Below are 11207 nucleotides of genomic sequence, written 5' to 3' on the forward strand. Positions count from 1 at the left end.
TTGGAGGAGAAGGATCTCTAGATGCAGATCGAGATGGGCGATGATGGAAATTACCGTGTTTCAGGTGAAGGTAAGGTTGTGTTTCAGAGGGAGCATGGAGCTCCCCTCACCCTGATTGATGTTAAGTATGTACCAGGTTTGAAGAAGAATCTTGTGTCTGTCACTATGCTAGAAGATAAAGGCTATGATGTAGTCTTTAGTAAAGGAAAGGTATTCCTAAGGCATATCGGTACTAGACAGACAAAGCGAATAAGGATTTGAGTTAAGAATCTTTACAAGCTAGAGGTAGATGATTGTGCTGCTTTGAGTTGCAAAGCTGAGATGGTACAGAGCCAAGATGTTGGTGAGCTATGGCATAGAAGACTAGGCCACTTGCACCATGGAGCCCTGAAGATCATGTAGCAGATTTCTACCAGATTACTCAAGGGAAGACTTGAGTAAACGACTACATGCAAAGGTTGTAACTTGGGTAAGTATGTGAAATCTTCCTTTCTGGATCGAGACAACAGAGTTGGAGCAATCCTGGAGCGAGTTCAGTCAGATGTTTTTGGACCGTTCTCTACAACCTCCACTGCTAAACGAAGGTACTATGTTATTTTTATTGATGATTTTTCTAGTAGATGCTAGATCTACTTTATGCAAAAGAAGGATCAAACCTTCTTGAGGTTTTGTGAGTTTAAAGCCTTGGTAGAGAAAGAATCTAAAAGAAAATAAAAGCCTTGCGTAGCGACAATGGTGGAGAGTATGTCTCCCAACAGTTTTAAGACTTCTTCACTGCAGAAGGAATTGACGGCACCCCATAACCCACAGTAGAATGGGGTGGCCAAAAAGAAGAACAGATCGATTGTGGGAGCAACTCGAGCGATGTTGCGTGACCAAAGCCTACCACTACATTTGTGTGTTGAGGCATGCAATACAACAGTATACTTGTAGAACAGAAGCCCGCACCATATACTTGGAATGAAGACACCTATGGAGGACTATTCCGAGAAGCGACCTGATGTAAGTCACTTCTGAATCTTTGGATCATCATTTTACTTTCATGTGACCAAAGATGCCAGGAAGAAGCTAGACCCGACAGCTTAGTTGGGAATACTTGTGGGGTACACGGATACACCCCACAACTATCAGTGTACCTGCCTTCCACTCAGAGGACTGTGGTACGGAGGGATCTGAAGTTTGACGAGCAGAAAGCCATGCAAGTGTCACTTGAGAGGGAGCTCAAGTTGCATGCGGAGGAGGAACTTTCAGTTCCTAAGGAGGAAGAGGCTTAGATTGATGCGGAGCAGCCGCATGTAGAGGATCTGGGAGTGGAGACATCCGCTCATGTTGATACTTCCAGAGATGGGTGGAAACACTCAAGGGAAACCAATAGGTTGATGCTAGATGTGCGGGAGAATGTGGGACAACCATCTTCTCAGTGCAGGCAGAGAAGGTCACCCGAGCAGTGCATCGGGTACATGGACCTGGTTGGGGAGTGTGTAGATACCTAACCTTCTTCATTTGAGGAGGTAGTGTAGCAACCAGTCTGGGTTGATGAAATGGTAGAGGAGTACGACTCTATCATTCGAAACAGTTTGTGGGATGTTGTCCCAAGACCTCAAGGCAAGTCAATGGTGAGTTCAAGATGGCTTTACAAGGTAAAGCAGGCAGCTGATGTCAGTGTTGAGAAACATAAGGCAAGGTTTGTTGCCCGTGGTTTCTCACAGGTCGAGGGGATCGAATATGATGAGACTTTTGCTCCCGTAGCAAGGTACTCATCGATGAGATCGATGTTGGCACTATCAGCTCAAATGGGGTCGAAGATCCACCAGATGGACGTGAAGACAACATTCCTCAATGGGAATATTGAGTAGGAGGTGTACATTGAGAAGCCAGAGGGTTTCAAGACCTTTGATCATGAGTCACATGTGTGCCGACTCAAGAAGGCTTTGTATGGACTGAAGCAAGCACCCCATGCTTGGTACACCAAGATCAATAGCGATTTCACCAATTTGGGCTTCACCAAGAGTGAAGCAAATGTGAACCTTTACCACATCATGGTAGAAGGTAAACCATTGATCATTGTTCTTTACATCGATGATTTGATTTTGATAGGTGATGGTCAGCTGATACAGTCTTGCAAGGAGGACATTGCAAGAGAGTTCAAGATGAAGGACATGGGCCTCATGGACTACTTTCTAGGCATCGAGGTGTGGCAGAAAGATGGTGAAGTATTTGTCTCTCAAGGAAAGTATGCCAATGAGATACTCAGGCACTTTCACATGGAGAAGTGCAAGCCCATGCAGACTCCTCTAGCTAGAAACTGGAGGAAGGAGGATTCTACTTCAGGTGAGGTAGTAGTTGCTACTGTTTATCAGCAGCTGGTGGGTTCACTTATGTATCTGGTGAACACACAACCCAACTTATGCTTTGCGGTGAACCAGTTGAGTCAAGTTATGGTTCAAGCTACCAAGTTGTTATGGAAGGCAGCAAAGCATGTGCTAAGATACCTCAAAGGCACATCTTAGTTCGGATTGTGTTACAGACAAACAGAGGGAGTGAAGCTTCAAGGCTTCAAAGATGCGGATTGGGCAGGGAGTCCATCAGATAGGAAGATCACTTTTGGAGGAATCTTCAACCTTGGTTCAGCTGCAGTTTCCTGGTACAGTAGGAAATAGAGATCAGTTGCACTTAGCTCAGTAGAGGTTGAATACATGGCTGCTAATTAGGCTGCATGTGAGGCCATTTGGATGCGGAAGATTCTAGTGGGATTGTTTGGTTAGAGGATGGATCCTACAGTGATCTACTGCGATAATCAGAGTTGTATCAAACTCTCTGAGAATCCAGTTTCTCATGACAGGTCCAAACACATAGATATCCGGTATCACCATCTTTGAGACTGTGTGCTCAAGAGGATCATGTTGTTGTTGTATGTTTCGACCGAGGAATAGGATGTACACATTTTGACTAAGGCATTGTCAAAATGCAAGTTCGTGTTCAACAGAGACAGGATTGGGGTTACTAATAATCCCATTCTTGTTGAGAGGGAGAGTTGAAAATAGCAACAAGAAATGCTAAATATAGAAGTTCTAAATTTGGTACTGCTATAAATAGCATTTTGGGATACCTTTCTATTTTAGTCAGTCCCTAAACTAAAATAGAGAAGTAAAATTTGAATTTGTTCTTAACAGTAGTTTGTAAAAAAATTAATTGATTCACCATGAGTCAATTAGTTAAGGAAAATCAAACATGAAGTCTATGTGGAGACATGCAACAGTTTCTCCATTAATTGAGGAATTTATCCATCAGTTAAAGAGATAAGGATGAGTTGTAATATTGAGTTGTAATTAGTTGGCTCAGTTAACTGAGTCAAGTCCAATTAGATTAATTCAAACAGTTTGTTGAATTAATGTGAGTTCAGTTAGTTAATGCATGCATGCATGTAACTGCTGCACTTCAAATAACTAAATATTCTCTCATAAATAACTCATGCATATCAGTTCAGACAGAGACCCAGTTGAGATTAGATGGAGGGACAATGTACTATCATTTGCTAGAATATTCCATTGTGAATATCCCTTGCATGCAGAAGGAATTACTTCCTTGAGGATTGCGCAGTTACTTCTTCAAGTTTTGTGAGTGTGATGAGGCCAATTCACACATGTGGCTTCACTGGACCCCAAGAAAAACTACGCAAGTAAATAGAAGGCTTGGAGGGCTTGAGGAGGACATATACAGTGTTTATTCAATCTGTGAGCTATATTGTTTGATTGCAGAGAGAGCGGGATACCTTGAGAGATGATTCGTTTTGTCGCTTGAACAAGATTTACACTTGTATTATAATACAAAGATTGGGGTTTTAGGCTGAGGCTTTCCCCAGGTTATTTCTTTTGTGTTATGTGTGATTGATTTCTCATTTTCTTAGTTATATGTGTTCTCATTAATCTTTCTCAATTCAATTAAGCTTCCGCAAAGCGTTTTAGAAGTAGATCTTGTATTTTGCTTTAGTTTATTGCATAATCTGTTGTTCTACAGTGGGAATTTCTACATTTCGAGTGGTTTTCACTATTTACTATTGAATTAGATCTATAACTCCAACTCTTAAGGTCTTATCTCTTATCCCTAGAACTTATCCTCCCTCTGATGTGGATCTAAGTCCTAGAATGGTAAATCCCAAACCACCTCTTTTACCCTATAAATTAACTACCTCCCATAGAGTTTGGGTTGGCTTTTAGAGAATCTTAGTTATGCCCTCATGTTATTGCTTTATGCCTAAGGATCCATTATCCATCCATGCACTTGAGTTGTGAATGAAGGCTTTCGTTGTGGCAAAGGAAGGACAAGATATTTGGGAGACATCTACAAGTTCAAGTTCTGCAAGGGTTGTATCTTCTCCTACATTCATTAATATAAAAAGTGCTTTCTTTTCCAATATTATGTCTCGTTAATGCATATATAGAACAACTCCTTCTTGACTCATTGTTTAGAGGTATTAGTATATTGTATTTGTATTTTTTGTTTCTTTTACTTGTTTCAATTGTTTTGTAGTTCCACTTTTAGCATCTGGAATTGGAGTTGGAGCTTATAACTAGGGAGAAGAGGAAAACTTGTGTTGGATTCCAGGCAAGTCTTTCTTCCATATTCTAAACTTCTCTGAGAAAAACAGAATATTTTTATCTATCATGTTTCTAGATTAAGCGACTAGATCTAGGGAGCTTGCTTCTATCCAAAGAAGGAAATTATCTATCAAAAAACTATGCAAAATTCATCCACACTATGCATATGTACAAAGCTTGGTAGTGTAGCTACATCAAGCTAAGATTCCAATAGGTAAATGTTCATTTCAAATACTTCTTCTTTGACTGGCTCTAGTTGTCAATCTCTAATTGGAAGTGATAATAGTGGTGGATAAGATGGGCCTTGATGTGTTCCTTGTGGTGCTACTCCTACCACCTTTCCTCTTTAGTCTCAATCACATTCAACATTTTCAATCATTAGACTTGGGACTACATCTACTTCATATTTACTTTACTACTAGTGCTTCTTTAATAAGGTAAAGAAGTATTGCTTATTCTACTAGGTTGTGTACCAAAATTCAAAACAATGGGAAGTGGTCAGTAAACATCAATAGAATAAAATAGAAGAAGATCAACCAAGAAAAAATCAATGGAGTTAAAAGATGAAAGTGATGAGAGGGATGTGCAAAAAGGCTTAATCGGGTAGTGATGTTGTTAGGAGAAAATATTTTGTAAAGATTTCATTTACTTGTGCATCTAGATTGACTAGTACTAGATCAACTACAATATTTTTTCCTTGCATTTTCTTTTGGAACCATAACCCTTATTGTTGGCTCTTTTTCTCTCGATACTAGTATTAGTATTGCTTCCCTACTATTAATTATGTTGCTTAAACACAAACCATTGATTCAATTCGAGAAGCTTCAAATGTAACCTCTAGTAATGGTAGATAAGTTGGAACATGATTGGAACAATCATGATTGTTCATTTGACTGCATTAGAACCAATTTAGTCAATTGGCTCAATGGTATCAAGAAAATTTATCGGCTTGTATTGCCATCTTTTTGGCTTAACTTGCCTATCTATTAGTAGTAGCACTAGATATGGACTCACTCCTTGCTATGCACCTTCGTATGGGCCTTTAATTGCTCATATCCCTATTGGAACCACATAATACTTTACTATTATTAGTTTTGGAATTTCTTAACCAATAAAACCAACATCAAACTTTTATGTTGGATGCACCACGAAGTCAACAAGAATTTATGGGAATTTAAAATTTTGGCTTTATCTATCTACCACAAACATCCATATATGCTATTACATGTGTAATTTTTGGATATTCTGTATATATGTGTGTTGATGTTCTTAATATTGTTGATAGATGTGTTTCTTTTACTACTTGATATTGAATACTATAATCTCAATCACGAAGTTTTGGTTCTAGACCTATAATTGCTCCTAGGAGTAGAACTCTATATTTATTTGGAAAAATATTCTATACATAGTGTAGTCGGAAAAGGGTATGCTAGATAATGGGTTAGCGGTAAACTAGTGGAAGATATACTACATGTAGTGGTAGTGAGTGAAGGGGATGCTAACTTATGAGTTAGGGTATAAGTGGATAGTTACGAAGGATAAGTTAGTCCCACTTCCAAGCTTCAAAGTACTCTAATAAGCTATAACTTAGTATTTGCTATTGTTCCTAGGAGTAGAACTCTATCTTTATTTGGAAAATATTATATACATAGTGTAGTGGGAAAAGGGTATGCTAGATAATGGGTTAAGTGTAAAGTAGTGGAAGATATGCTACATGTAGTGGTAATGGGTAAAGGGGATGCTAAATTATGAGTTAGGGAATAAGTGGATAGCTATGAAGGATAAGTTAGCCCCACTTATAAGCTTCAAAGTACTCTAATAAGATATAACTTAGTATTTGCTAGTGTATATTATAACCATGTATCGCAATTAAAAAGATATAGTACTATGTACTAATTAATCACAAACTTCATTTATATCAATTGCTCCTAAAATACATGAAAATATTTCTGCTCTAGTTAATTTAGAATTAGATATAAATATGCAAGATCATGGAATAGATATATTATGGGGTAATAAACTTGGTTACTCAACTTACCCAATAAAACTTATATAGATTTTATATGTTCTCATACATTCAATTTTGTAGCCTTATATAGATTTTATATGTTCTCCTGCATTCAATTTTGCAACACATGTGAACTTCTTAATTTAAATGTACGAGTTCTTGACGAAAGACTTCTTAGCTGCCAATATTTAATAACTCATATCACCATTAATCCTCAATTAGTTACACCATTAAACCTCAATTGGACACCCTACAAGTGGTAGGGCTGTCAAAAACTCGAGTAACTATATTTAGATGGATAAGACCAGGGATATTTTATAAATGAAATATGTATTGGCCAGGTAGGTACCAATATGTAATAACTTCAACATCTTTAAATCTCAATTGGACACCCTGCAAGTGTAATTACACCATTAAACCTCAACTGGACACCCTACAAGTGGTAGGGCTGTCAGCAACTCGAGTAACTATATTTAGATGGATAAGACAAGGGACATTTCATAAACGAAATATGTATTGCCCAGGTAGCTACCAATATGTAATAACTTCAACATCTTTAAATCTCAATTGGACACCCTGCAAGTGGCAGGGGTGTCGGATCCACGGTAACTATATTTAGATGGATACAGAAGACAAAAAGAAGAGGACATTTTATAAATTTGCGCATTAAAATCATATAAGTGGTGAAATTTTTATTGGACAGCTAGCGACCAATATCTAATAATAACTTGCAACACCATTAAAAATCAAATGGACACCGTGCAACTGGCAGGGATGTCAGCAACCACATAGAAACTACGTTGGGATGGATACGGTAGACAAAAACAAAAGGACAAATTTGCCTATGAAAAACATTTCAGTGATTAATTTTTTATTCGATAGCTAGAGCTTGGAAATTGTTAAATTCCTGGTATGGTTTAGAAACCCATGTGTGCAACGTGCAAGAGAGCCGAACTAAGTCGCTGATACCAACGATTCAGCTACCTCTGGGACCAGAACAGAACGTGAGGCCATTTCATTTAAATGGCCCCTCACTCTTCCTGTGCTCAATATACGCCTGTCAAAACTAAGTTCTCATGCGTACTCTGCTTCTGCTCATTAGTTAGGTTGCGCAATGGAGTTTCACATTGCAGCTATTTTGTTCTCGTGCTATGCCTTTTTTCAGTTACTCTCCATTGTGAAATCTAGCCCGCCTGGTCCCGTGGTGAAATGCTCCGATGGATCCACTAACTGCATAGTTTCTAATGCTTATGGTGTGTTTCCTGATCGTAGCACCTGCAGGGCTGCGCAGGTTGTGTATCCCTCCACCGAAGAGCAGCTTGTGGCCTACGTTGCCGAGGCCGTACAGAAGAACCAGAAGATGAGAGTTGTGACTCGCTACGCCCACAGCATTCCCAAACTTGTATGCCCTGCTGGAGACACCGGTCTCATCATCAGCACTCTGCATCTAAACCATGTTGTTGCTGTGGACGAACGCAGAATGAGGATGACGTTCGAAAGTGGTGTGACCCTTAAGGAACTCATTGATGCCGCTGCCAACGAAGGTCTTGCGTTACCTTATTCGCCATACTGGTTGGGTGTAACCCTAGGAGGAATGCTAGGCACTGGTGCTCATGGTAGTTCCCTCTTTGGCAAGGGCAGTGCTGTTCATGAATTTGTTGTGGGCATGAGATTAGTAGTACCAGCTTCGGAAGATGAGGGATATGCTAAGGTTGTGACCCTCAATGAAGCAGATAAGGAGCTAAATGCGCTCAAAGTTTCTTTGGGGGTTCTCGGAGTCATTTGTCAGGTATGAATGATTTGCAATATTTGTAAAAAGGAATTTGATTTCTCAACCTAGGTTTCTGTGATTCAAATGACTTTGATGTAATTCTTGGGATTGATTGCATTAGGTTCTATGATTCAAATGACCTTGATGTAATTCTTGGGATTGATTGCATTGAATAATAGAAATTTGGAACCAGTAAGTGTTCCTATTTATGTAGTTCATGATGAACCATATTAGCTGTAGCTGGTTCTAAATATCTATCCAAATTATTCACTGTAATGATATTCAAAATTTTAATAAAACAATATACTAAATTATTCGTCAATATTTATATGAAAGAATTTTATTGGTCTCCAGCAGGGCATACAAGTTTGGGAATGCTATATTATTCGTCACCAAAATTATTCGTCAATATTTATATGAAAGAATTTTATTTTATTAATTATTGTGTATTGATTATGAACATTTTATGATTTTATAGGAGTTGTTTAAAGAGGGCCAAATGTTCATTATGCTTTTATGGACATTGTTTAAAAAGGTCACAATTTTATTTTGATGGTGAAATTTTTGTTAGAATCTGGTGAGAATTTTTTTTTGAAGAAATCTTATTTTATAAGTGTTTGAATCAGGATGCTGAAAATAAATTCAACACCCTAAGAAATACTAAAATACCCAACAGTATAGAAGTGTTTGAATCGTGGTAAAAAATATATTCAACCCCTAAAAAAAACACTGAAATACCCAAAATCATTATACTTCACTTCCAAAAATTTCAAAGTAGAATTTCCATTTTTCCCTGAGCGAAATTATAGCGTTTTGCGGATCAATGATTTGATTGAGATCGTTTTGCGGATCAATGATTTGATTGAGATGACAGATTATTGCAAGGCTGATTATTTCTTACCAATTCATTGTATGGATCAATGATTTGATTGATATAAGAGATTATAGCAAGGTTGAGTATTTCTTTAGGTTTTTCTCTGTGCTGCGCAGGTCACCCTCCAATTGGAACCGATGTTCAAGCGATCCATCACGTACATTGAACAAGATGATTTCGATCTGGAAAACAGGATAGCGCAGTTTGGCCTAGAACACGAATTCGCAGACGTTACGTGGCATCCTGCTCAGCAAAAGGTCGTCTATAGAGTGGACGATCGAGTGCCTGTTAATACATCCGGCAATGGAGTAAACGATTTCATAGGGTTTCGCCCAACTTTTTCTCCTCTGCTAGCCACTGCCAGGATAGCAGGTAATAGAATCTAATCTGCATGCCCACCCACATTGATATCATCTCAGGTTGAGTTTATCAAATTTGATGTTCTTGATTTCTATTAATTCATTAATATTTGAATTTGCAGAGGAAGTCGAACAAAGCCATAATAGCACTGACAGCGTGTGTGCTGTTGCCGCCGTTCAAGTTAATTCCATTATGGAAGTGGGTACAGGACTGAAGAACAACGATCTTCTGTTTCATGGATATCCAGTGATTGGGTACCAGCATAACATGCAAGCTGCAGGGTCTTGCCTCAGAAGCCCCGAGGACGGACTAGAGACAGCGTGCGCATGGGATCCTAGAATCAAAGGTTTGTTCTTCTTTCAGAATGGAATTAGTATCAGCGTCTCCAAAATCGGACAATTTCTTTCTGACATAAAGAAGATTAGGGAAATGGTTCCGAAGAGTCTGTGTGGGGTTGAACTATACAATGGTTTTCTGATGCGTTATGTAAAAGCTTCAAGTGCTTATTTGGGGAAACAAGAGGATTCAGTTGACATTGAAATGACTTATTATCGAGCCAACGATCCGAACACTCCCAGGCTGCATGAAGATGTGATGGAGGAAATTGAGCAAATGGCTCTCATGAAATATGGAGGTTTGCCTCACTGGGGAAAGAACAGGAACATTGCATTTGATGGGGTCATGAAAAAATACAGCAATTACGAAGCCTTTCTGGCTGCCAAAACCAAATTCGATCCTCAGGGACTCTTTTCCAATGAGTGGACGGATGGTGTTCTGGGAATAGGAGAGGCGGGGGTGATCATAAAGAAGGATGGATGTGCTCTGGAAGGACTCTGCGTGTGCTCAGAAGATGCGCAGTGTGCTCCTGATAAAGGCTACTTCTGCAAACCTGGGAGGGTGTACACAGAAGCACGTGTTTGCAGACAAGAAGAACATAATATTGGTACAGTCTCAGTATCGTATAAGTTAAAATGGCGTCTACTTGCTAAGTTTATATCGTATTCTACTGTTGTCATCGTTTCAGGTTTCTGGTTTTATTGGTATGTTTTAAAAGAGTAGTCTAGCGCTGACAATTTCGCCCAATGGAAAATTTCTTGGAAATTTTTGGAAATTTATTCGATTACAATTGTGGTTAAGCTTTAAGATTTTAGATATCCAGTTTTTATGATTTTAGATATCCAGTTTTTTTTGTATGATACTGAATCAATTTATATTATAAAAAAAGTTATTCAAACTCTCAACACTGATTTTTTAATTCTGACCATGAGATTTTTTAATTCTGACCAAATTTAATTCTGACCCAATTTATATATGTAATTTAAAGCCGAATTTTTTTCCCTCATAACTTTTATATAAAATATAGATGACAGAAGCCTCAATTTAACCCAATAATTTAACATAACAATTCTACACTGTCCAAATTATATCCTCTATAGAGAATGCCAATGGATGATTTCCCCAATATCCCGAAATCAGAGAGGTCAAATGACCCAACTGTTGTTTTTCAGACACTAAGATATTCTAGGATGAATAAGCCCGGAATAAACAATGTTTAAGGTTAGATTCGAACTAACTTTATTTAGTTTTATTGTAGAT

General features: G+C 38.4%; 1 protein-coding gene across 1 annotated transcript; it reads left to right on the forward strand.

The window, feature by feature from the left end:
* Positions 1-7508: 7508 nt before the first annotated feature.
* On the forward strand, positions 7509-10819 carry LOC149214243 (L-gulonolactone oxidase 2-like). The gene is made up of 3 exons (XM_089390872.1): positions 7509-8395; positions 9368-9623; positions 9733-10819. The coding sequence occupies exons 1-3, from the start codon at positions 7721-7723 to the stop codon at positions 10668-10670; spliced, it is 1869 nt and encodes a 622-aa protein (XP_089246998.1). The 5' UTR covers positions 7509-7720; the 3' UTR covers positions 10671-10819.
* The last annotated feature ends 388 nt before the right edge of the window (positions 10820-11207 follow it).

This window comes from Pinus tabuliformis, chromosome 1_1 (assembly GCF_031772625.1).
Source record: "Pinus tabuliformis cultivar Carrire ecotype Pingquan chromosome 1_1, CPIR1, whole genome shotgun sequence".
Lineage (NCBI taxonomy): Eukaryota > Viridiplantae > Streptophyta > Pinopsida > Pinales > Pinaceae > Pinus > Pinus tabuliformis.

Excerpts from the sequence above, each read along its gene's own strand:
- LOC149214243 (XM_089390872.1), top strand. The coding sequence starts at position 7,721 with ATGGAGTTTCACATTGCAGCTATTTTGTTCTCGTGCTATGCCTTTTTT. Across the intron at positions 8,396-9,367 it reads TTCTCGGAGTCATTTGTCAG|GTCACCCTCCAATTGGAACC; the intron begins GTATGAATGATT and ends TGTGCTGCGCAG. Across the intron at positions 9,624-9,732 it reads AGCCACTGCCAGGATAGCAG|AGGAAGTCGAACAAAGCCAT; the intron begins GTAATAGAATCT and ends TTGAATTTGCAG.